Below are 23,126 nucleotides of genomic sequence, written 5' to 3'. Positions count from 1 at the left end.
GAAATCCAGTGGTGCAAATGTGCTGTTTAGCTACCTGAGCAAATGTGTTTGAAAACTGTCCTAATGAAATGCTGCTTCTACTTTGTCTATATATCCTTAGGGCTTCTTATACCAAGTAGTGGTAAAAGGGGCCCTGTGGTGGTATCGGTGCATGGGTTTGCTGCGTGCTGAGGCCCCCTTTTACCACTACCGGTAAAAGGCTTCTTTTTTTAAAGGAAGGAAATGACTGTGTCGTAACACTTGCTGCGCAGCCATTTCCTGGGGGATCCCTTACCGCCTCCTATTTAGGAGGTGATAAGGGCTCCTGGAGTAGCTTGGCGGTAACCGGGCAGAATGCAGCACTGCCCCATTACCAGTGGGCATGCCCCTGGCACTGAATAATACAAAAAAATATTTTCTAGCACTGGGAATGGTGCATGGTGGGGGTCGGACTACTGCTGGGCAGTAGCGATAGGCTTGCCGCGCATTTGTAAAAGGGCCCCTTGGCTTGTATAGAAACACTAACGACGTGAGTGATCACGTCTCGACAGGAGCAGGAGAGAGAAAACTCCAGTGCTGCAGCCGGGCCCTCCTTGGAGGCTGGGGAGGACCTGGAGGAGCACCTCCAGCATTTCTCTTCTGCTCAGCTGAGTGGCTGCTTTTCCTCTCAGGCGCGAATGCTTGGTTTTGAAACTGAGAGGAAAAGCACTTGCAGGGGCAGGCAATCAGCAGAAGAGCAGCGCTGGAGGAAAACATCCTCTGCTGAATCCCCGCCAGCCAACATGGTATTGTAGCAGCGATCGGGGGGGGGGGGGGGGGGGGGAATGATCCGGGGAGGGTGGCGGCCCTGCCCTGGGCCTGGTTCAGTCTCTCAGCGGCCCTGGTTTTCATCATGTCATCCCCTTCTCCACTCTGAACACTGGCTACCTGTCTCTGCACTTATCATTTTTAACATTCTTCTCATGGTCTGTAAATCAAGGTCTCCCACTGCCCCTGCCTATCTTAACAAGCACCTCCTCATCCCTTACACTCCCCTTCACTGTCTAAGTTCTGCTCACAACAACCTCCTGGTTCTCCCTTCCCATACCAACTCCGCCTATCCAGTGGCGTAGCTACAGGTGGGCCTGGGTGGGCCAGGGCCGACCCACTTTGGACTCAGGCCCACCCAAAATTGTGACACTTGCTGTGGCTGATGGGGATCCCCAAACCTTGCCAGCTGAAAATTTTCTCTCCTTGGGCAGCCAGCACTCTTCCAAATGTCAGCCAGCAGCACTTGCCTTGAGCTGACCCAGACTGGCCCTTCTGCACATGCTCAGTTTTCGCACATGCAAAAGCACTGAGCATGCACGGCCTGCCAGCAGCAGCATCAGTTTGAGGCAAGTGCTGCCAGCTGCCATTTGGAAGAGTGCTGGCTGCTTGTGGAGGAGGAGGAAATCTTCGGTTGGCAGGTTTTGGGGATCCCTCCAGCTCAAGTATTTAATATTTGGGGTTTTTGAGCAGGGAGGGGTGGAGAGAGGAGCAAACCGGAGGGGGACCGGGGGGGGGGGGGGGCGGTGAATTCCATGCCCGCCCACCTTGGACTCTGGCCCACCCAAAATTGGCCATCTAGCTACGCCTCTGCGCCTATCAACTCCCCGTCACTCAGCTTTCCGTTACGTTGGACCCAAAGTTTGCCATTATGCATCAGGAATCAACCCTCCCTCCCCACTTTCAAGCAAACTCTGAAAACCTACCTTTTCTCTCTTTACCTCTCAGCCACTGCCTGATTGCAAATTGTAAATTCACTTTTCTGTTGCCTCCCCACCACTATATGTATGTTGATTTGTAATCCGCTTAGTTGTAGGTGGGATAGATATTTTTTAATAAGTTCCTCTTTCTTCCCCTATCTCTCTTCTGTACTTCTCTTTTATTTTTATTGTTATATAAACAACTGAGCTCTCCATGTGTCGGCCTTTGCTCTTCTTTCCATTCTATCTCTTCCCTATTTTTTAACTGCTTTGTAAACTGCTTAGCTGCCTATGCCTTTTACAGGTATATCAAATGGTCACCCGTAAATAAATAAACAAAGCTTAGCGCACGGTAATGGAATTAGTATGCACTAAATGCTAAAAAGCATAACTCGAGACTACCTCTACTTCAGGAAGCAGGTGAAAGCCTAGATCTTCTCCCAAGCCTTTAATACATATGCCCCCTGTTTCTGTAAAAGTCATCAAAAATTGTGCGCATAAATGTAGGTGCATTCCCGATTTGCATGTGCAATTCAACAGAATAACAAGCCAAATAGTGCCAATAATTGGCTTTTTAGCAAGCAATTATTGACACTAATTAGAATTCATTGAAATCAACCCACGTAAAGTTAGGCACGGGGTCCATACTTAAAATTTACACGTTCCAAAAAAGGGGGCACAGAAGTGGAAGGGTCGTGGGCGTGGCTTCAAGTTACACATGTAATTACAGATTAATAGTACTCTGCACGTGGATTTAGGCACGGGCATTTCCACATTTTCGTTGGTACAGATGGCTGCACCTAAATTTGTACACGACTCTGCTTAGGCGTGTATTCTATAAGCCACGGTGAACTTTAGATGCAGCTTGTGGAATATCGCTTAAGTGGGGTTTTTTAGCGCAGATTTATAGAATATAAATTTAGGCGCCATTTATAGAATTTACCCCATGGTGACTGACTTTACATTCATTCCGCACCTGGACTAGCTGTCATATCCCTTGCTCCCTCAGGCTGCTCCTCTGCGGGAAGCAAGGGCCGGGAGGAGGGTTCTGCAGCCCGGGAGGACTTACCCGACGATTCCCCGGATGGCCGGCTATCCCGAGTATAGGCGGGGCCGAGCCGGTATTCCTTGCGGCGATGGCCGGCCATTTCAGAACCGTGGCCAAAACCCAGGACCCGGTCCGGCGATAGCCACCTTGTCCGCATCCGAGTCCGTAAGCTGGCGATTGCGGCTTCCAGGCTCTCAGTCACTGGCTATGGAGTCCGCGCTTGCACTAGCAGGAAAGATGGTGCTGAGACGCGATGGCCGGCGTCTTCTTCATTTTCGGGCACGGGTGCCCAAAGCTCCGCCTCTACGGGACCAGATTGGGATGCCAGTTCTGTAGCTCCGCCTGAGAGGCCAGACGGAACCAATCAGAGGGATCTCCTCGGGAGCCAGGTTCCGATTGGCCGGCCATGTTGGCTGGGGCTGGGTGGCTGAATGCTGACAGTATTTAAGGAGCGGGGCTGCAACAGAACATTGCTTCAGGTTCTGTTTCCCGAGGCCAGTCTTCTTGTGCTCCTGTTCTCTGAGCGTTCCCTTGTTTTCCTGGTGTGACTGTTGGACGGTTACTGGACTACCCTGATAGCTGCCTGCCCTGACTTGCTGCCTGTTTTTGGACATCCCTGTTAGCCGCCTATCGAGACCTGCTGCCTGTTCCTGGATTTCTCTGTCTTTCCACCTGCCCTTGGTTCCAGTGCTGGGTCAGCCTGTCAACCCCGCGGTTCCAGAAGTCCCATTGGCCGCCTGCAGCTGGGGGCTCAACCTTTGGTGAATGGCGGCTGCCGCGGGTGAAGATTTGGGGTTGCACGGCTGTCCTTTGAGGTCCTTTGGGGCCTTACGGGACCTAAGGGCTCACCTCCTTTCCAAGACAAGACACTAGCTTGCTAAACACACTATAACTTAGACCAGTTCCTTAATGTCAGTTTAGCCACCCATTTGTTTATCCCAACTGACTCTGTACCAACCACCTTATCCCCATCTATATATCTGCACTTGGTCCGTCGACTACATGGTAAGCTGTATTGTAGAAAAGCATTAGCATCATATCTATGTTATTTGAATGTTCTAATGTGTGCTTATTAGATATTTCATTGGTATTATGCTGACTGCATTATATCGATATTATCTGAATGTTCTTCCAAGATGTCTCTTCTGATATTGTTTGTATTGTACTGACATTACATTTCCATTAAATGATTGTTCTGCAGTGCTGTTAATTGTGTATATTTTTGATACTGTTTATGGTAGTCCTATTATTGTTTCAGTTTGCTGTTTCTAAGTTTATCTCATTTAGGGGTCCTTTTACCAAGCTGCGGGAAACAGGGCTCTGTGCTAGTGGCGGGGGCCATTGTTCTCACACGCCCGGTCCCTTTTTGGAGTGGAGGAGCAGGCCTAGTGGTTAGTTAGCAGACTTTGATCCTGGAGGAACTGGGTTCAATTCCCACTGCAGCTCCTTGTGACTCTGTGCAAGTCACTTAACCCTCCATTGCCCCAGGTACAAATAAGTACCTGCATTTACCTATGTTAACAGCTTTGAATGTAGTTGCAAAGAAAGGCAGTAAATCAAGTCCCTTTCCCTTTTTACTGCAGTGGATAAAAAGCCCCCAGACACACATGGCCATACCACGTGGCCATGCGACAAGGGGCCCTTACCGCCACCCATTGAGCTGGCGATAAGAGCTCCCACACTAACCCGGCGGTAACCGGGCAGCGCTCACCATGCCCGATTACTGCCGGGTTACAGCTGTGCAAGCCATTTCCGGGGGTTTTCTTTTTTCCCTGGAAGTGCACACTCTCGGGGCAGGACTACCACTGGCGGCTATGTTGGGCCGGCGGTAGTACTGGAAGAACGAGCAGTAAGCTCGCGTTGGACTTACCGCTGCTTTGTAAAAAGGCTTCTTATTGTATTTATATTTATAATTGGTCTTGCAAGTTTTATGTTAAATTGTACCTGCTGTACACCACCTTGGGTGAATCTCTTTATAAAAGTGGGTAATAAATCCCAATAAATAAATAACTAAATCCTCCATTGCCTCAGGTACAAGATTAGATAGTGAGTCCTTCAAGGACATGGATGTAACTAGTGCACCTGAATGTAATTCACCTTGAGCTACTACTGAAAAAGGTGTGAGCAAAATCTAAATAAATTATTGCCCATCTGCTACCAGTGTAACATTACTGTGTATACATCTATAGGCTAGCATTATTCTTTACACATGTTTCCTTGCATGAAATTCAGTACTCCTCTTATCTGATTATAATTTCATTCCATCAGTGGTTGTCAGATTTTTTCTGCTGTTCTCATCATATTTATTTCATAAATATGAATTGGTAGCTGCTGAAAACAGTAGAAAAAAATTTGACAAGCACTGATGGAATTTTCCACCAAAGTGTTGTGTTATTCAGTGTATTTTGTTTCCAGTTACTTAAAATTGCTGAAATGCAACTCAGGTTAAGAATATCTAACAAATGAAATTTAGCGTTTAGAAGAAAGAGATCCGGATTAACAAACTGTAGGAATATTACTTTTGAGGACAGAAATACTGAGATTTGTAACATTTTTGATATTCTTTCCAAACTCCTTTCCAAAGGCAGGAATGGCCCAGCCATTAGGTAGACTAGGCAGTGGCCTAAGGCAGCAACTTCTAGGATATAGCAAAATGCTGCTGCAGTCATAGCAAAACAGTAAGTCCTGACAGCCATAGGAACCCGAAGAACCATCAGCATCTACTTTTACCCGTAAAACAAAACTGAATATTTAAAAGCATTGGAGGTAATATTCACCCAGAGGTGATCAGTGTTTTTTTTTAAATGGAGACCCTGGATGGCTAAATTAACCCTGGATATTCAGTGGTGGGCTATGTGCAGACACCAGCATTGAATATCCAGGGTTAAATGTTCCAGCGCTGGCCACCAGAGCTTACGCGGGTCCCGGATAATATTCAGTTGGGGCTCGCATAAGATTGTTACGTGAGCCTTGGCTGAGTATCAGCCAGGACCCACATAACCTAAAAATATTTCAGAAGCCCTCTGTTCCCATGTCCCTCTAGTCCCAATCCCTCCTGACAGGACAACCCCTTGATTCCCTTCTCTGACACAGGTGCCACCTGCTTTCTCCCCCTGACCATGCAACCCTTCACCCCCTCTCACCCTTCCAACATCTTAGATAGGTCCCCCTGCAATCTGTGCTGGTCCAGTGGGAGTGGTAGGGGCAGGAGTGAAGCCCACTCGCTCCTGACCCTACGGCTAGCTTTCCAAGATGGCTGCTGCGACCTATTGAGGAAATCTTGTGGAACTACTGCTGAATATCAGTCGGCACCCACATATGATCCAGTGGCCAGCCCCGTTTAAATTAGCAATGGATATTCAGTGTCGATGCCTGCACATAGCCAAGCACTGAATGTCCATGGCTAATTTAGCTAGCCACATGGTCAACATTTAGAAAAACGTTGACCGCCGCCGGCTGACTGTTATCCCCTGTAACACATGTAAATGTTCAGAATACCAGCATATACACAACTAAGCGTGCATATTCGCATGTCTATGCTAACAAACTGTCTCAGCGCTATTCTTTACCAATATGTGTAACTTGTACAAGGAGTCATACGCAGGGGCGGAGCAAGGGCGAGCATCCTTGCCACAATTAAGCACCTGCATTTATGCCAGCTCTATGGCTGGTGTAAATGCAGGTGCCAACATGTTAGGTTCACTGATACCGGGTTACACCAGGTTACACTATAATTCAACAGAACCTAGGCATCTTGGTTCCATTATAGAACCTCCTCTATGGCCTTACGATGCCTAAATGGAGGCACCTAGTAGAATTGCCTTGTTAATGTTTGCCCAAACCATATTCAGAACACAGCTTTACATATGTAGGTAGATGCTTTTCTCAAATTAGCTTTTTACACATGCAAAGGTTGTCCAACCCTTCTAAAAAGACCTTCAAGACATCATAGAATATACTGCTGATGTTTTTATGACATTTTAAAATGACAAGACATGCCTCATTGTGTTGTGCAGGAGGAAGTGACAGGATTTCATCTGTTTCTCTATTTGGGAAGACAGGGTTGCCCCAAGGCAATGATTCTGTGAGACTAGAGGTTAGAGAAGGAGAATAGGGGGATGTGGCTAGAAGTAGAAGGAAACCCAGCCTTGAATGGAGTGATCTGGAACTGAGAGTTATGCATCTATAAAGGGAAAGGGACTTGATATACCACCTTTCTGTGTTTTTTTGCAACTACATTCAAAGCGGTTTACATATTATATTCAGGTACTTATTTGTACCAGAGGCAATGGAGGGTTAAGTGACTTGTCCAGAGTCACAAGGAGCTGCAGTGGGAATCAAACTCAGTTCCCCAGTATCAAAGGCCACTGCACTAACCACTAGGCCACTCCAAAGATATGAGTAATCACCTAGACGTGGCAGGAGATTGTGTAGAGGAAGCATCAGAAAACGCCAATACATAATTAGGGTCACTAACAAACATACAATGGAAAGACAAGAGGGAGCCAGCATAGGAGACATTGAAAGATGAGTCAGAGGAACAAGAGGGAATCAAATCAAGTTATCTATAATTTGGTTTGCAATTACTACTTCAAATCTTTTTGCAGAAGAACAGAATAAAACGGACTAACTCATTTGTTTCTTTATGATCTGAACCTGGTTGGCCACCCTAGTTCTAACACCACTTTCACAAATCTGAATTTTCTTATTTATCTCAGGTGCGCCTGCCTTCACTTGCGTATTATAGTGAGCTGTCTTGTGTTTTCATGCGAACCAACCAAGATTTGCTTGGATTACGAAGTCAGAATACACAGGAAAACCTCTGAGCAGTTTACACACCTAAATGATTACGGCTGTGCTGCCACTCTAAAGTGATGTGAAAACATCAATAGTCTTCTTAACCTAGTGGTTCTTTTGATGCAGGGCTTCAAATCTCTTGTCTTATTACAACTGGGTATTATGCATTCATTAGTAGGGGTGGAGGGGCATTTTCGAACGGGGACGCCCATCTCTAAGGGCGTCCATCTCTGAGGATGTCCCCGTGAAGGGGCGGGGCATCCCGTATTATCAAAACAAGATGGGCGTCCATCTTTCGTTTCAATAATACGGTCAGGGACGCCCAAATCTCGACATTTAGGTCGACCTAAGAAATGGTCGACCTAAATGTTGAGATGGTCGACCTTAGAGGTGGTCGTCCCCGGTTTTCGGCCATAATGGAAACTGAGGACGCCCATCTAAAAAATGACCAAATCCAAGCCCTTTGGTCGTGGGAGGAGCCAGAATTCGTAGTGCACTGGTCCCCCTCACATGCCCTAGGGGGGCACTGCAGTGGACTTCATAAATTGCTCCCATGGTGCATAGCTCCCTTACCTTGGGTGCTGAGCCCCCCAAAACCCACTACCTACAACTGTACAACACTACCATAGCCCTTAAAGGGTAAAGGGGGGCACCTAGATGTGGGTACAGTGGGTTTTGGGTGGGTTTTTGGAGGGCTCACATTTACCAGCACAAGTGTAACAGGTAGGGGGGATGGGCCTGGGTCCGCCTGCCTGAAGTGCACCGCAGTACCCACTAAAAACTGCTCCAGGGAACTGCATACTGCTGAGATGGAGCTGGGTATGACATTTGAGGCTGGCAAAAACTGTTTTTACATTTTTTTTTTGGTGGGAGGGGGTTGGTGACCACTTGGGGAGTAAGGGGAGGTGAGCTCCGATTCCCTCCGGTGGTCATCTGGTCAGTTCGGGCACCTTTTCTAGGCTTGGTCGTGAAAAAAGTAAAGTCGGCCAAATGCGTGTCAGGGGCGCCCTTCTTTTTTCCATTATTGACCAAGGATGCCCATCTCTTAACCACGCCCCGTCCCGCCTTCGGTACACTGCCGACACGCTCCTGTGAACTTTGGTCGTCCCTGCGACGGAAAGCAGTTGAGGACGCCCAAAACTGGCTTTCGATTATGACGAATTGGGCAACCTTGAGAGAAGGATGCCCATCTCCCAATTTGTGTCGGAAGATGGGCGTCCTTCCCTTTCGAAAATAAGCTAAATGGGCTGTCATTTTGAGCAGCATGGGAAATGTGAACGTCATACAATATCCGATGTCGCTGCATGTCATTAACAAACGAAAACAAGCAGAAAAACCTTAACTTTTTGTATTTTTTTGATTGCCGATTAATAGTGTGCCTTGCAAGAACCATTGTACAGTGGGGGAAATAAGTATTTGATCCCTTGCTGATTTTGTAAGTTTGCCCACTGACAAAGACATGAGCAGCCCATAATTGAAGGGTAGGTTATTGGTAACAGTGAGAGATAGCACATCACAAATTAAATCCGGAAAATCACATTGTGGAAAGTATATGAATTTATTTGCATTCTGCAGAGGGAAATAAGTATTTGATCCCCCACCAACCAGTAAGAGATCTGGCCCCTACAGACCAGGTAGATGCTCCAAATCAACTCGTTACCTGCATGACAGACAGCTGTCGGCAATGGTCACCTGTATGAAAGACACCTGTCCACAGACTCAGTGAATCAGTCAGACTCTAAGCTCTACAAAATGGCCAAGAGCAAGGAGCTGTCTAAGGATGTCAGGGACAAGATCATACACCTGCACAAGGCTGGAATGGGCTACAAAACCATCAGTAAGACGCTGGGCGAGAAGGAGACAACTGTTGGTGCCATAGTAAGAAAATGGAAGAAGTACAAAATGACTGTCAATCGACAAAGATCTGGGGCTCCACGCAAAATCTCACCTCGTGGGGTATCCTTGATCATGAGGAAGGTTAGAAATCAGCCTACAACTACAAGGGGGGAACTTGTCAATGATCTCAAGGCAGCTGGGACCACTGTCACCACGAAAACCATTGGTAACACATTACGACATAACGGATTGCAATCCTGCAGTGCCCGCAAGGTCCCCCTGCTCCGGAAGGCACATGTGACGGCCCGTCTGAAGTTTGCCAGTGAACACCTGGATGATGCCGAGAGTGATTGGGAGAAGGTGCTGTGGTCAGATGAGACAAAAATTGAGCTCTTTGGCATGAACTCAACTCGCCGTGTTTGGAGGAAGAGAAATGCTGCCTATGACCCAAAGAACACCGTCCCCACTGTCAAGCATGGAGGTGGAAATGTTATGTTTTGGGGGTGTTTCTCTGCTAAGGGCACAGGACTACTTCACCGCATCAATGGGAGAATGGATGGGGCCATGTACCGTACAATTCTGAGTGACAACCTCCTTCCCTCCGCCAGGGCCTTAAAAATGGGTCGTGGCTGGGTCTTCCAGCACGACAATGACCCAAAACATACAGCCAAGGCAACAAAGGAGTGGCTCAGGAAGAAGCACATTAGGGTCATGGAGTGGCCTAGCCAGTCACCAGACCTTAATCCCATTGAAAACTTATGGAGGGAGCTGAAGCTGCGAGTTGCCAAGCGACAGCCCAGAACTCTTAATGATTTAGAGATGATCTGCAAAGAGGAGTGGACCAAAATTCCTCCTGACATGTGTGCAAACCTCATCATCAACTACAGAAGACGTCTGACCGCTGTGCTTGCCAACAAGGGTTTTGCCACCAAGTATTAGGTCTTGTTTGCCAGAGGGATTAAATACTTATTTCCCTCTGCAGAATGCAAATAAATTCATATACTTTCCACAATGTGATTTTCCGGATTTAATTTGTGATGTGCTATCTCTCACTGTTACCAATAACCTACCCTTCAATTATGGGCTGCTCATGTCTTTGTCAGTGGGCAAACTTACAAAATCAGCAAGGGATCAAATACTTATTTCCCCCACTGTATATGTGCAAACCATTGCGTATGTGTGAACTCTTTCCAAAAGTGTGTCCTCTATGAAAATAGTATGCACTCTTAGGGGCCCTTTTACTAAGCCACATAGGTGCCTACACGTACCCAACACGCACCAATTTGGAACTACCGTCAGGCTACCGCATGGCCTGGGAGGTAATTTCATTTTTTAAGCGCGTCCAGTACACGTGCTGGAAAATATATTTTATTTTCTGGCACAGGGAACTAACAGGGCAGTAATCGGCATTGTACGCATGCTAATGATTACTGCCTGGTTAACACATGAGAACTTACCACTAAGTGAATAGGTGGCAGTAAGGTCTCAGGCCCAAAATGGATGCGTGCCAATTTTCATTTTGCCGCACGTCCATTTTTGGCCCAAAAAAGGCCTGTTTTGCAGGTGTGCTGAAAAATGGACCTGCACATGTCTAATACATGCGTCTACAACAGCGCAGGCCATTTTTCAGCGCACCTTAGTAAAAGGACCCCTTAATGATATAGCTCCCATAACGACAAAATGGGCAAAACCCCAAATAAAACAACGGTTTCTGTAAATGACACAAAATGAAAATTTTCTGGCAGTCCACCCCTATGCATTAGTACTTATTCAATTTGTTAGCATGGTGGATAACTCTACTACTACTACTACTACTTGACATTTCTAAAGCACTACTAGGGTTACGCAGCGCTGTACAATTTAACATAGAAGGACAGTCCCTGCTCAAAGGAGCTTACAATCTAAAGGACAAATGTACAGTCAGTCAAATAGGGGCAGTCAAATTGGGGCAGTCTAGATTTCCTGAAAGGTATAAAGGTTAGGAGCCGAAAGCAACATTGAAGAGGTGGGCTTTGAGCAAAGATTTGAAGATGGGTAGGGAGGGGGCTTGGCGTAAGGGCTCAGGAAGTTTATTCCAAGCATAGGGTGAGGCGAGGCAGAATGAGCGGAGCCTGGAGTTGGCTCAAACCAGTGATGCACACATCGTACTTGCTGGAACTAGGCCCCATCACCATCGCGGTCTTGGACTCACTTCCTGGGCTCATGGGTTTCGGGACTTCCATGGTAGGTTTACCAGCCATGTATTTGTAGCCCTCTAACTTTCTCCAAGTGGCCATTGTACAATCAGAGAGGGACTCAGGCACTTTCAAAGCAAAGGTTCCACCAATGGGGGGATTTATAGCACAAAATCAGCATGGCTCTGTTGGAGCTTCAGCCCAGAGCAACCATCCATTCCGGTGATGTCACTTCCTCTCACGTGTGTAAATTCTAATTGTTGCCGATTAGAATCAATAATTGATAATTAGTGCTCAATTATCAACACTAACTGGTTTGTTATTCAATTAAATTGCACATAGAAATGGAGCACATGCCCACGTGCAATTTTCAGCATTATATAGAGAATCCAGGGGTTAATGTGCATTATTATATCACAAGGCCCACTTCATAACATGGGCCCTGTGGTAAATAATGCTCATTAATGGTATTAGAGTGTGCTGTTAGTAAATGACCCCCATTATTATTTTATCTTTTTACTATTAGGTTCACTGGCCTAATGGTTAGTGAAGCAGATTGCAGACCTGGGGAGCTGGGTTCAATTCCGCCACTGCCTGAAGTCAGCAATGGGTTGAGATCCTGGGGAACCAGGTTCAGTTCCCTCTGCAGCTCTGTGTGACCCTGGGCAAGGCAATTAACCCTCTGTTGCCCCAGGTACAATGTACTACTTAGATTGTGAGCCCAGTACAGACCCAGTACCTGTAAAATGAAACTGTAAATTGCTTAGGTCTAAGCAGTATATAAATACTAAAATGAATGAATATTGGATACGACTTATTTGTTACCTTATGATAAATGATTTATTCTGTTTTTTTTTCATTAGATTTTCTATCATTCACTTCTATTTGTTTTATTTCCTGTGCTGTTCTATCTTTCCATGTTATGTTTTCTTAAATATCTGAACTGCAATTATTGTTAGTTTATATTGAATATTCATAATTGTGTTTGCTTTATTGCCAAGAACTGAAGAACTGAAACGGTGAATGATGAATGTTGACTGGTTTTAACTTCATTAATTCAGGTCCCACCCAAGTTCCTGTAAACTCAAGAAACTGCAGAGCACCCTTCCGCAGAACAATTCCAGCATTAGTGATTTTATTAATGGCTTGGACCCGGGGCCTGACGAGCAGCCAGCAGACCGTTCACTCTCAAGCTTTTCAACTCTCTCTGTAGACTCCGTCAAGCTGGAGCTCCGCAGATTTGTTAGGAAGTACTGCAGGCTGGATGCATGCCCTAACTATTTGCTCCAATGTGCCCCTGCCTGTTTCCTTGATGACTTGACGCTACATCTCAACTACATGCTTGGTAAAGGCAAGTTTCCTGCAAGCCATGGTAACATCTTGCTTACCCCGGTACCTAAAGACGCTAAGGAAAAAAGTAGTGATCTGTCCAATTACCGGCCAATAGCATCCATTCCCCTTTTCGTAAAACTCATGGAGAGCCTGGTGAATAAACAACTTAGTGAGCACCTGAACAAATTTAATATTCTACATACCTCGCAATCAGGATTTCGACCGCTCCACAGTACTGAGACCGCCGTACTTGTCACTCTCCTATCCAACTTCAAGAGGGAAATAGTTGAAGGGAAGAGCATTTTACTCCTGCAGTTCGACATGTCCAGTGCATTTGATATGGTGCACCACGGTATACTTCTGTGGCTCCTAGACTACTTTGGTGCAAGTGGTAGCGTACTAGCCTGGCTGAGAGGTTTTCTTACATCCAGGTCCTACCAAGTACACGCCAACTCTAATCTATCATCTCACTGGAAAGCAGACTGCGGTGTGCCACAGGGCTCCCCACTATCACCTACCCTCTTCAACGTGATGTTGATCTCTCTGGCAACGGCTCTCTCCAAACTGGGACTAAACCCGTTTATCTATGCAGATGACATCACTATCTTCATCCCTTTTGAGAAAGACCTAAATGAAATTACCTGTAGGATTCGGCAAGGCTTTAACACCATGCACGACTGGGCCAATTCTTTTCGATTCAAACTCAACGCCGAGAAAACGCACTGTTTGATCCTCTCCTCTCCCTATAACAAACTCAGGACTCCTACATTAATTACTCCTGAGCTCGTCCTGCCTATCTCGGTCTCCCTAAAAATCTTGGGAGTCCTGGTTGACAGATCTTTGACATTGGAGCAGCACGTGAACTCTACAGTCAAGCAAATGTTCTACTCTCTTTGGAGGCTTAAGCGTATCAAGCCTTACTTCCCTCGAGACGTATTCTGCAATCTAGTCCAGTCTCTGGTAATTAGCCATCTTGATTACTGCAACAGTATCTACGGGGGATGCACAAACATGCTCCTAAAAAAATTACAAACTGCTCAGAATACAGCAGCTCGACTCATCTTCGGCAAATCAAGATTTGAAAGTTCGAGGCCATTACGCGAGCGGCTGTACTGGCTTCCTGTGAAGGGCCGCATCGCGTTCAAGATCTGCGCATTGGTGCACAAAATCATCTATGGAGAAGCCCCTTCCTATATGGACACTCTCATTAACCTGTCGCCCAGGAACTCCCGAAGGTCGGCGCGCTCGTACCTCAATCTCCACTACCCAGCTCCTTGTGGCCTCAAATATAAGACCATCTATGGTTCCTCTTTCCCTTATCTCAGCACTCAATTGTGGAAAGGGCTGCCTCGAGAGGTCAAATTCACTCCAGATCACCTGACCTTCAAGAAGCGACTCAAGACCTTCCTTTTTGGCAGAGCATACGCTACAAGCCCTTCTGGTGCCACACCCTTTTAACCCATGGCTCTCTCTGTGATAATTTATCACCTCCCCTCTCTTCCTTTTCCTCCTCAGTTATTTATTTCTCCCTCTTGTGACCTTGTATGTAGTATTTTGTACTATTGTTTGCTTATTAACTATTGTACACCACATTGAGCCTGCCCATGGGTGGGAATACTGTGGGATATAAATGTCATAAATAAATAAATAAATAAATCACTGAAATAAATGTATACTGTTCTGAGTAGGGTAATTTTTTTTTCTCAAAATTGATGGGGTTATGTCTATTAACTTGCAACTTTCCAAGTATTTTGGGAATCCACGTGGTATTGATCCAAGCATTCCAGTTGCAACTGGTTATTACCCTTGATTTTTTTCCTCCAGTCTTTCCACTTCAATTTGTAAATCACAGCTATTTATCTTTTTCCAGCTGTTTTTCATCAATTGTACTATCACCACATATTACATCATCTATAAATCATTCATTTATTTCTTTTCTATGACTGTGATATCAAGAGTTGGTCTCCAAGTGCCTGTCAGTATGTATTTTAAAGTCTTGACCTGATCATTTTCCGCAATCTTTTCAATGGTATGATTCCAATAATTGTTTACTACAGTAAAACTATACTTTTTGCACAGATTAATTCAGTCACTAGATCACGGCGGTGTTTATAGATGGATTGTGCTATTTTGCTACAGGCACTGACTAGATGGTCTACAGTTTCATACTGGGTTATACCTACTGTTGTAGGAACATTAAGCAGGGTTACATCAAGGCTAGTAACACTTTCTATAAAATCTTGAAATTTCAGATTTGACAACAGAACACTTACAAATGCTTGCGTTAAAAAAAAATAAAAACAGTATAATCTGGCCATACGGAGTTTAAAGGGGGTTTGGACAGATTCCTGAGGGAAAAGTCCATTGAACATTATTAAAAATTATTATTTTTTTAATGGGTTTTGCTGGGTTCTTGAAGCATGGATTGGCCACTGTCGGAGGCAGGATGCTGGGCTTGATGGACCCTTGGTCTTTTCTCAGTATGGCGGTGCTTATGTTCTTATGCCCAAGGGAATAGTAATCTCTGATACATATTTTGGCAATGAGGTTCCCCAGACTATAGGGTCCTTTTACTAAAGGGCGGAAGGGGTAACGTGGGCTTAGCACATGTCAAATCGGTGTACCACTTCTGGTGCTGGAAAATACATTTTTATTTTCTAGTGCTGGAGGATATGCCTGCAGGTAATCGGGCAGTGCCGTGCTACTGTCGAAGCCCTCACTATCTCCTAAATAGGATGCGGCACAGGCTCCAGCTGCAAAAGGTCGCACGGCAATATTTTTCTTACTGCACAGCCATTTACCGGTCCTCCTGACCAGTGGCGTAGCTACGTGGGGCCACGGGGGCCTGGGCCCCCGTAGATTTGGCCCTGGACCCCCCTGCCGATGATCCTCTTGACCCCCCCCCCACCATGGCCGTCAGCTACCTTTGTTGGCAGGGGACCCTAACCCCCACCAGCAAAGGTAACAAACGGCTACGGTGGGGGAGGGTTGGTGGCGGGAGGGGGGTCGAGAGGGTCGGCAGTGGGGGGGGGTCAAAGTTTGTGGTGTTGGTGGTGTTGGTGGTGGTGGTGGCGGCAGTGGGGGGAGGGTCAGCGGCACCGGGGAAGGGGCTAAAATGTGCCCCCTCACCTCAGGCTCTGGACCTCCCTCCCGCCGAAGTTTGGCTACACTCCTGCTCCTGACAAAAGGCCCTTTTACCAACGGCGGAAAAAGGTGGTCTCGGCGCACAGCAAACCTACACGCCAACGCCACTGCGGACTGTAGGGGTATTTCCCTGTGATCTAGCCTGAGCTGGTCTTGGCCTATACAAGCCTATGACATCTTGGTACAATAAAATGGCTGCTGCAACCCTCGGACCTGAACATCTCTATGTCAGCAAGATCCAGCTTCAGCTTGTGGAAAATCACTGACAGGTTTGCTGAAGCCAAGGACATTCTGTGTTCCAACCATCCCCCTGCTATCTCTGAGAGGCTGGGAAGGGAGTCATACTCATGGCACCAGAAGTTACCATCTCCAAGGTCATAAAACAAAGAACTCTTCTTGCCCATGCACTGGACTGTACGAGAGGCTAATTGGTCCAGGCGATCCCCTGACAGAGAGGTCTGGAAGAACGCTGGAAGAGTGGGAGAAGTTAGTCGGAGACCCTCGGAGGAGGAGTACCTGTGAAGGACTTGAGAAATCCAGCATGGCTCGGGGTGAGCTAGAGACTGTATGATACCAACCTTGTGACCTGCATAACTGGTGCAAATACCTGAGGCAGAGATTTTGGCTCTGATAACCAACGGAGAGATGGGAACCTGCTTGTTTGCTGAGAAAGACCTGCACTACATAAAAGACACAGACAGCTGAGATAGCGTCTGGGGAGATTCTGCTCCGGTCTCATCTGAAGCTGTCATCAGGACAGTGTGGTGAGATCACAGTAATATATTTCCTAGTCTGGGGTTAGGCAGTGGTCTTATCTAAGTACGACTGGTTTATGTCAGCTCTTGGTCAGGGACAGCTGCTAATGTGTATTTTGCATAAGATGTGATAAGTTTTCATAAGGATCATTAGGATATCATTTGTACTGTTCTAATCATTACTGTACATAGTCTCAGGATAATCAGAGTGTAGTTACATAAGTACATAAGTACATAAGTAATGCCATACTAGGAAAAGACCAAGGGTCCATCGAGCCCAGCATCCTGTCCACGACAGCGGCCAATCCAGGCCAAGGGCACCTGGCGAGCTTCCCAAACGTACAAACATTCTATACATGTTATTCCTGGAATTTTGGATTTTTCCAAGTCCGTTTAGTAGCGGTTTATGGACTTGTCCTTTAGGAAACCGTCCAACCCCTTTTTAACCTTTGTGGAGTTCCCCAGGGCTGTCCTCTTTCCCCATTAATGTTTAATGTATTTCTTGCAGAACAATGGTTTCTTGTCTTATAGTTACGCAGATGACATCATAGACCTTCTAGTTCAGAGATTGATACTCCTAGGGTTCAAAGTTGTATAAATTTGTTAGATAATTGTATGCTTTCCCATAAGCTAAAACTTAATACAGACAAGACTAAATATATTTTGTTAGTGTGCATATCAGTAAGAGATATTATATTGCATATAAGCTATTGCAGAGTGTTTCTATTTTCCTACCTACAATAAATAATAATAATTATCATCTGTGATGTGGCTTTGGTTCTTTGGCGGGGAACAAAACACTGGCAGGGTGCCAGCACCAAGGTTCCTGTATAAATCCCCTAGACTGAGCTAGGAACCTTGTAATAAGTATTATCAGGGAATAATTATTGTCCTAATTACTTATTTTCACCCTACAGGACCACCTTTTACCGCCGTTTGGTAAAAAGACCCCTATGTGAGATAAGTCCCTTTACTTTTCATTTAACTTTGCTTTCAATTTTCTAAGTTTTAATGGTCGAGGAATTGGGACAACCGATGCCCAGCTACTACTGTTTGATATTATATTAGATTGCATTATATGATATTGTAATTTATTATCTTAAATTTTCTTTGCAGCTTTTATTTTGGTGCTAATTCTAAGTGCGAGATAGAGGGCTATGTATTCCCAGGCCTCCAAGGTTTATTTTGTCTCTTTTAAGTTTTATTTCTTGCTCTATCTATCAAGATATGTTTTTCCAAAATGTGAAATTGTCAGTGGGGATCTCTGGATGGAGAGCTGAATACAAAGTAAGTATGGAATGATGATCTGCAGTGATATTCATGACTGGTTTTATTAACAACAAAGATAACAGCGATATGCATTTTGGAATTTTATCATATGTGGATATATGTATATCCTGCTTTTGAGACTTTTCTTGCTTGTAAATCTGGAAGATAATTAATTGCCTGTTGAAGGAACATTGATTGTAGCACTCATCAACTACCAGAGTAACCCTACAGAGTACATGTTTAAGATATGTGATTTGTGAAATTATTTGTTTGTAAAATGAAATGTGGTATGTGGTGAGGATTTCGTATGTGATATGATATATTTCTAGTACATTTAATAAAATTTGTAGCAAATTTGGAAATATGTAGTCATCATATATTGTGAAGACAGTATGCATATTTATTAGGAATATTCTGAAAATCTTACTAGGATAGGTTTGAGTACCCCTGAACTAGCGCTTTGGATAATTTCCTACTAGTTCAAATGACTCTGGACCACTGAGGAAAAGGAGAGCAAAACTTGCCAAAGGTGGTGTAATCACACTGGATGGTAGTCTGCTTGTTGCACAACTGATTCTAGCAATAAATCTGTCTTGCACTTCTATGATTGTTAGGCCTTGTATTTATTTATTTGGATTTTGCTCACACCTTTTTTATTAGTAGCTGAAGGTGAGTTACACTCAGGTACAGTGGATATTTCTTTATGCCAGGAGGACTCACAATCTAAGAGACACTGGAGAGTTAAGTGACTTGCCCAAGATCACAAGGAGCAGCAGCAGGATTTGAACTGGCCACCTCTGGATTACAAGACTGGTGCTTTAACCACTAAGCCACTCCTTTTGCTGCAGCTTTGTAAAGGACCCCAGAATTGAATGCCTTGTTCATTCTTGTAGTATTGCTTTGAATTAGAGCTGTACCAAATAGCATATTTAGGGTGGTGGTAAGCCCAATGTGGGTTTATCGCTCAGCAAGCCGGAACTAGCGCCGGTCCAACATGGGCGCCAGCTGTAGTTCCACCTCTAGCGTGCATTTCCAGTGCTAGAGGAAATATTTGAAAAATATTTCAGCAGGGGGTTACCACCGGGTTAGCTCAGGAGTCCTTACCGCCACCTCAATGGATTGCAGTAAGTGCTCCCCCCACATGGCCACGCAGTAAGAGCAATTTTACCACCTGCCCATGTCTTTTTTCAGTCTTTTTACCTCCTGCGGTAAAAAGGGTATCAGTGTGCAGCAACAATGGCCCCTGCCGCTAGCGCAGGGTCCTTTTAACTGCAGCACAATAAACGGGGTCCCTTTACTTTTTGGCCAAATACGAATAATGAAAAATATTATTCGACCAAATATGAATATGAAATACGAATAAAGAGCATTGAGCTTTAACGTGAAAAACAATACAAAAAAGCAACGTGAAATCAGAGATCTGTAAAAAAAAAAGGCCTTTTTTGCATGTAGCTGCACTGAAAAGTGGACCTGCATGCGTCCAATACACATGTCTACAACAGCTCAGGCCATTTTTCAGTGCACCTTAGTAAAAGGACCCCTCTTTTTTCTTTCCAGCAGCTGATATACATATCTCCATAGATCCAATGTGGGATAAAAGAGTTTGCATTACCCGCTTTTCTTCAATGCAGTCTCCACATTTTGCCCTTTGTATCTTCTGAAGAAGTCAATGAAAGAGAAGGGCAAGGACACGTTTAAGTGGCTGGATCTGTGTGGAGCTGCTGTCCTCTTACGGGCTTCAAAAGCGATCATCAGATCAACCCAGGCTGCAGGGCGCTTTGATTTGAAAGTCCTGATAAAGTCTTCTCCAAAAATCTGGCACAGCATGTTTTCAAAAGCCAAATCGACACCAACAGATCCATAGGGCCCACCTGAAGAACGGAGAATCACAAAAGAGGCCGATCAAAACCTTCAAGGCACTGGTTAAAAGCGTATGTCTTTATTAATATTTTTACAGCTGACTTATTTTACAGCTGACAGTTTGACTTATTCTTGTTGTATACCGCCTTGAGTGACTTCCTTCAAAAAAGTAGTAAATAAATCCTAATAATAAATAAGTAAAATATATTTTTGTTAGTGGTGGGCAATGATTAAAAATTAGGGGTCCTTTTACTAAGGTGCACTGAAAAAAGGCCTGCGCTAGTGTAGGTGCGGGTTTTGGGCACGTGCAAATTCATTTTTCAGTGCGCCTGTAAAAAAATGGTGTTTTCTAAATTTTTGCCGAAAATGGACGTGCGGCAAAATCAAAATTGGCGCTTGTCCATTTTGGGTCTGAGACTTTACCTCCAGCCATTGGCTTAGCGGTAAGGTCTTGCGTGTTAACAGGGCAGTAATGACTTACACGCATCTGCTACGTGCGTCAGAAACATGCGCCAAAATAAAATTACGGCAAGGACCATGTGGTAGCCAGGAGGTAACTCCATTTTGGTGTGTATTGAGCGCACACAGGCGCCTACATGGCTTAGTAAAAGGGCCCCTTAAATCACAGCAAGCCACGTGATTAAACATTTTAATGGTACGGTTGGTCGTGCTTAGTCACGGCATGCATTTTGGGCACATGCTTTTCCAATTTTTTTTTTACCATTGACCCAAATGCCCTTTTGAGCAGATGCTCTGCTTGGCTGATTATCCTTCACAACATGCTATTCAATTAGGGGTGGGCAATGATGAAAAATTTTAATCAAAATGAATCGTGGTAGTAAAAATTTTAATCACATGATTAGTCACACCTCTGGGCTGGATGGCTTGGTACTAGTAAATTCGCAATGCATGGAAATTTTTTCAATATGTTGAATATAATGAAAAGTTACATACGCACACTTCCTTCCCACAGCACATTGTTCCTCCTCCACTTCATGCAGGTACTTACCTTTCTCATCACCTGCTGCATCCTTCCTGTGTACATACACCCAAGTGTCTCCCTTTTTGCTGCTGAACCTTTTATCCTTGACATAGGCATCCATTTCTCTCCTCTCCTACTGCTGACCTCACCCCCGCCCCTGCACACAGGTCCAGCATCCCCCCCTCCATTTATCCTAACATTTATCTGGCACTTCATAGGGTAAATCTCACATACTACTTGCAAATGACACCAATGCCTTCCATCTGCTACATTTTGGCACGGTGAAATAGAATAAGCAGGGTAGAGAAAGCAATGTAGGACAACAGACAGGCGTTAAAATTTTTGATCATGCTTAAAAAATGTAATCGTAGTTAATTTAAAAAGAAATTAATCACATTAATAGTGAATTAAATGCCCACCCCTAGTTTTAAATGATCCTTTTTATTTTGATAACAGGAAGAGAAACATTAAAGGTTTTTCCATAGGCAAACATGTGCTTACATGTGTTAAAATGCCTTTTGACAATTGTGCCCTCCTCCCTTCGGCCTGCCGGTTAAAGTATGCACACTGATTTATATGTGTACTTTATACTCATTGGTAAGAGAGGGCAGGTGTAGTCAGGGGAGGAAAGGGACACATGGTGATTTTATTTGGCAATTACTATCAGTACTTTCTTCTTGAATGCGTGAGCATTTTTGCACCTGCTGTGTGCATACCGGTGTGCAATTGGTGTTTAAATTTAGATGCTAAGTAATAGAATAAAAGGGCAATGCTTTCAGAGAATACCATCTAACTGATATTCAAAGAGGCTTAAGTGGGCAGGAGCCCCAATTGCTCGCTTAAATCACTTATCGTTGTCTAAGTGGGGATACTCAACAGCACTTAACTGGACAGTGCTATTGAAAATCCCCATAGACCACTCAACAAAAAAGTGGGCAAGTCAGGGGCGATGTTGGTGACAGTATTGGGGAGAAGCTGGAGGGTTATGCAGGTACTGGCAGTATTCAGTGCTGGCACCTGCATAACTAAGCGGGTGAATTTAGGACACTTCAAAAGCAATCCTAACGTTACCTGCTTAGCTATGTAGGCCCAGGCACTGAATATCGGATGGGACCTGCGTAATTAATTTTGCATTTAAAAGCCCTCCAAATCCCCCTCCCAGCCTCCCAAATAGCCCTTCACCCTCCTACCCTCTCCCCCCAGCCTGCAAGCATCAATGCTCTTCCCTCCCCCCAAACGAGACCCCATCCCCAAATCCCTCCCCCTGAGGTCTAGGTAGGCCTCTCCTAGGCCTAGCTGTCCCCTTGGTGTTCCTAGTGGGGCTGTTTGAAGCAGGACACAAAAGGTCACAGCCGCCATTCTGCAAGTGCAGCCGCAAGGGGCAGGAGAGAGAAGGCTTCGCTCCTGTCACCAATGACCCGACTAGTTCCACCAAGGAGACAGTTAGGCTGGGGGGGGGGGGGCTACCTAGACCTCAAAGAGAGTGATTTGGTGTTGGGAGAAGGGGAGGTGTATTGATGCTTGCAGGCTGAGGGGAGAGGATAGGAAGGAAGGGGACTGTTTGACAGGGGAATTGGGAGGGCTTTCAAACTCAAATAAAGTTATGTGGGCTCTGACTGAATATTGGCCGGGACCTGCATAAGCTCCAGAGGCCAAGCAGTGTAAATTAGCCCCAGATATACAGTGCTGGTGCCTGGGCATGGTCTGGCACTGAATATTCATGGCTAATCTAGCTAGCGACTGTGTTTCAAAATACGCTGTCTGTTGCTGGTTGAATATTGGCAGGAATGTTTAATAAACCCATTGATACCCACTACACACTGCAGTGTGAAGCAGAAAAGTTTTGAAAAAAATTATATGAAAACTGTAAAGCACAACCAAGAAGCAAAAGGGCTACCAAGTGTTCAGGAGAACTCGATAAAAGGCAAACATCAAAGCTAGGGGACAGCCTAAAGTAACAGCAAAAGAGCTGGAAAGCAGCTTAAAAAGTGCACCAAATTGGAAGAGCCCTGGCTCAGATGGCGTGACCAAGTGTGGGCTCAAACAGTTAACATCCCTTCACCAAGACCTGGCAAACTGCAAAGATCAATTGTTCATGCAGCCAGACCTAACAACACAGTGGCTAATAACAGGAAGATCGGTTTACCTTCCAAAAGGAGACCCAAGAAATATTACCCAAAATTACAGACTAATATCGTGTTTACCTACAGTCTATAAGCTCTT

The 23,126-nt window shown here is 45.1% G+C and overlaps 1 protein-coding gene across 1 annotated transcript in view; it reads right to left on the bottom strand.

Annotated features, from left to right (window-relative positions):
* Positions 1–23,126, bottom strand: part of HSPA12B (heat shock protein family A (Hsp70) member 12B) — a 230,372-nt gene that overhangs the window by 19,963 nt on the left and 187,283 nt on the right. Inside the window, exon 11 of the mRNA XM_030190980.1 lies at positions 19,674–19,932. Within this exon, the coding sequence (XP_030046840.1) occupies positions 19,674–19,932 (259 nt within the window). The remainder of the gene's footprint in view (positions 1–19,673; positions 19,933–23,126) is intronic.

The sequence above is a fragment of the Microcaecilia unicolor genome, chromosome 2, assembly GCF_901765095.1.
Source record: "Microcaecilia unicolor chromosome 2, aMicUni1.1, whole genome shotgun sequence".
In the NCBI taxonomy this organism is placed as follows: Eukaryota; Metazoa; Chordata; class Amphibia; order Gymnophiona; family Siphonopidae; genus Microcaecilia; species Microcaecilia unicolor.
The sequence above is the reverse complement of the archived record's forward strand: the minus strand, read 5'-3'. Positions and strand labels throughout refer to the sequence as shown.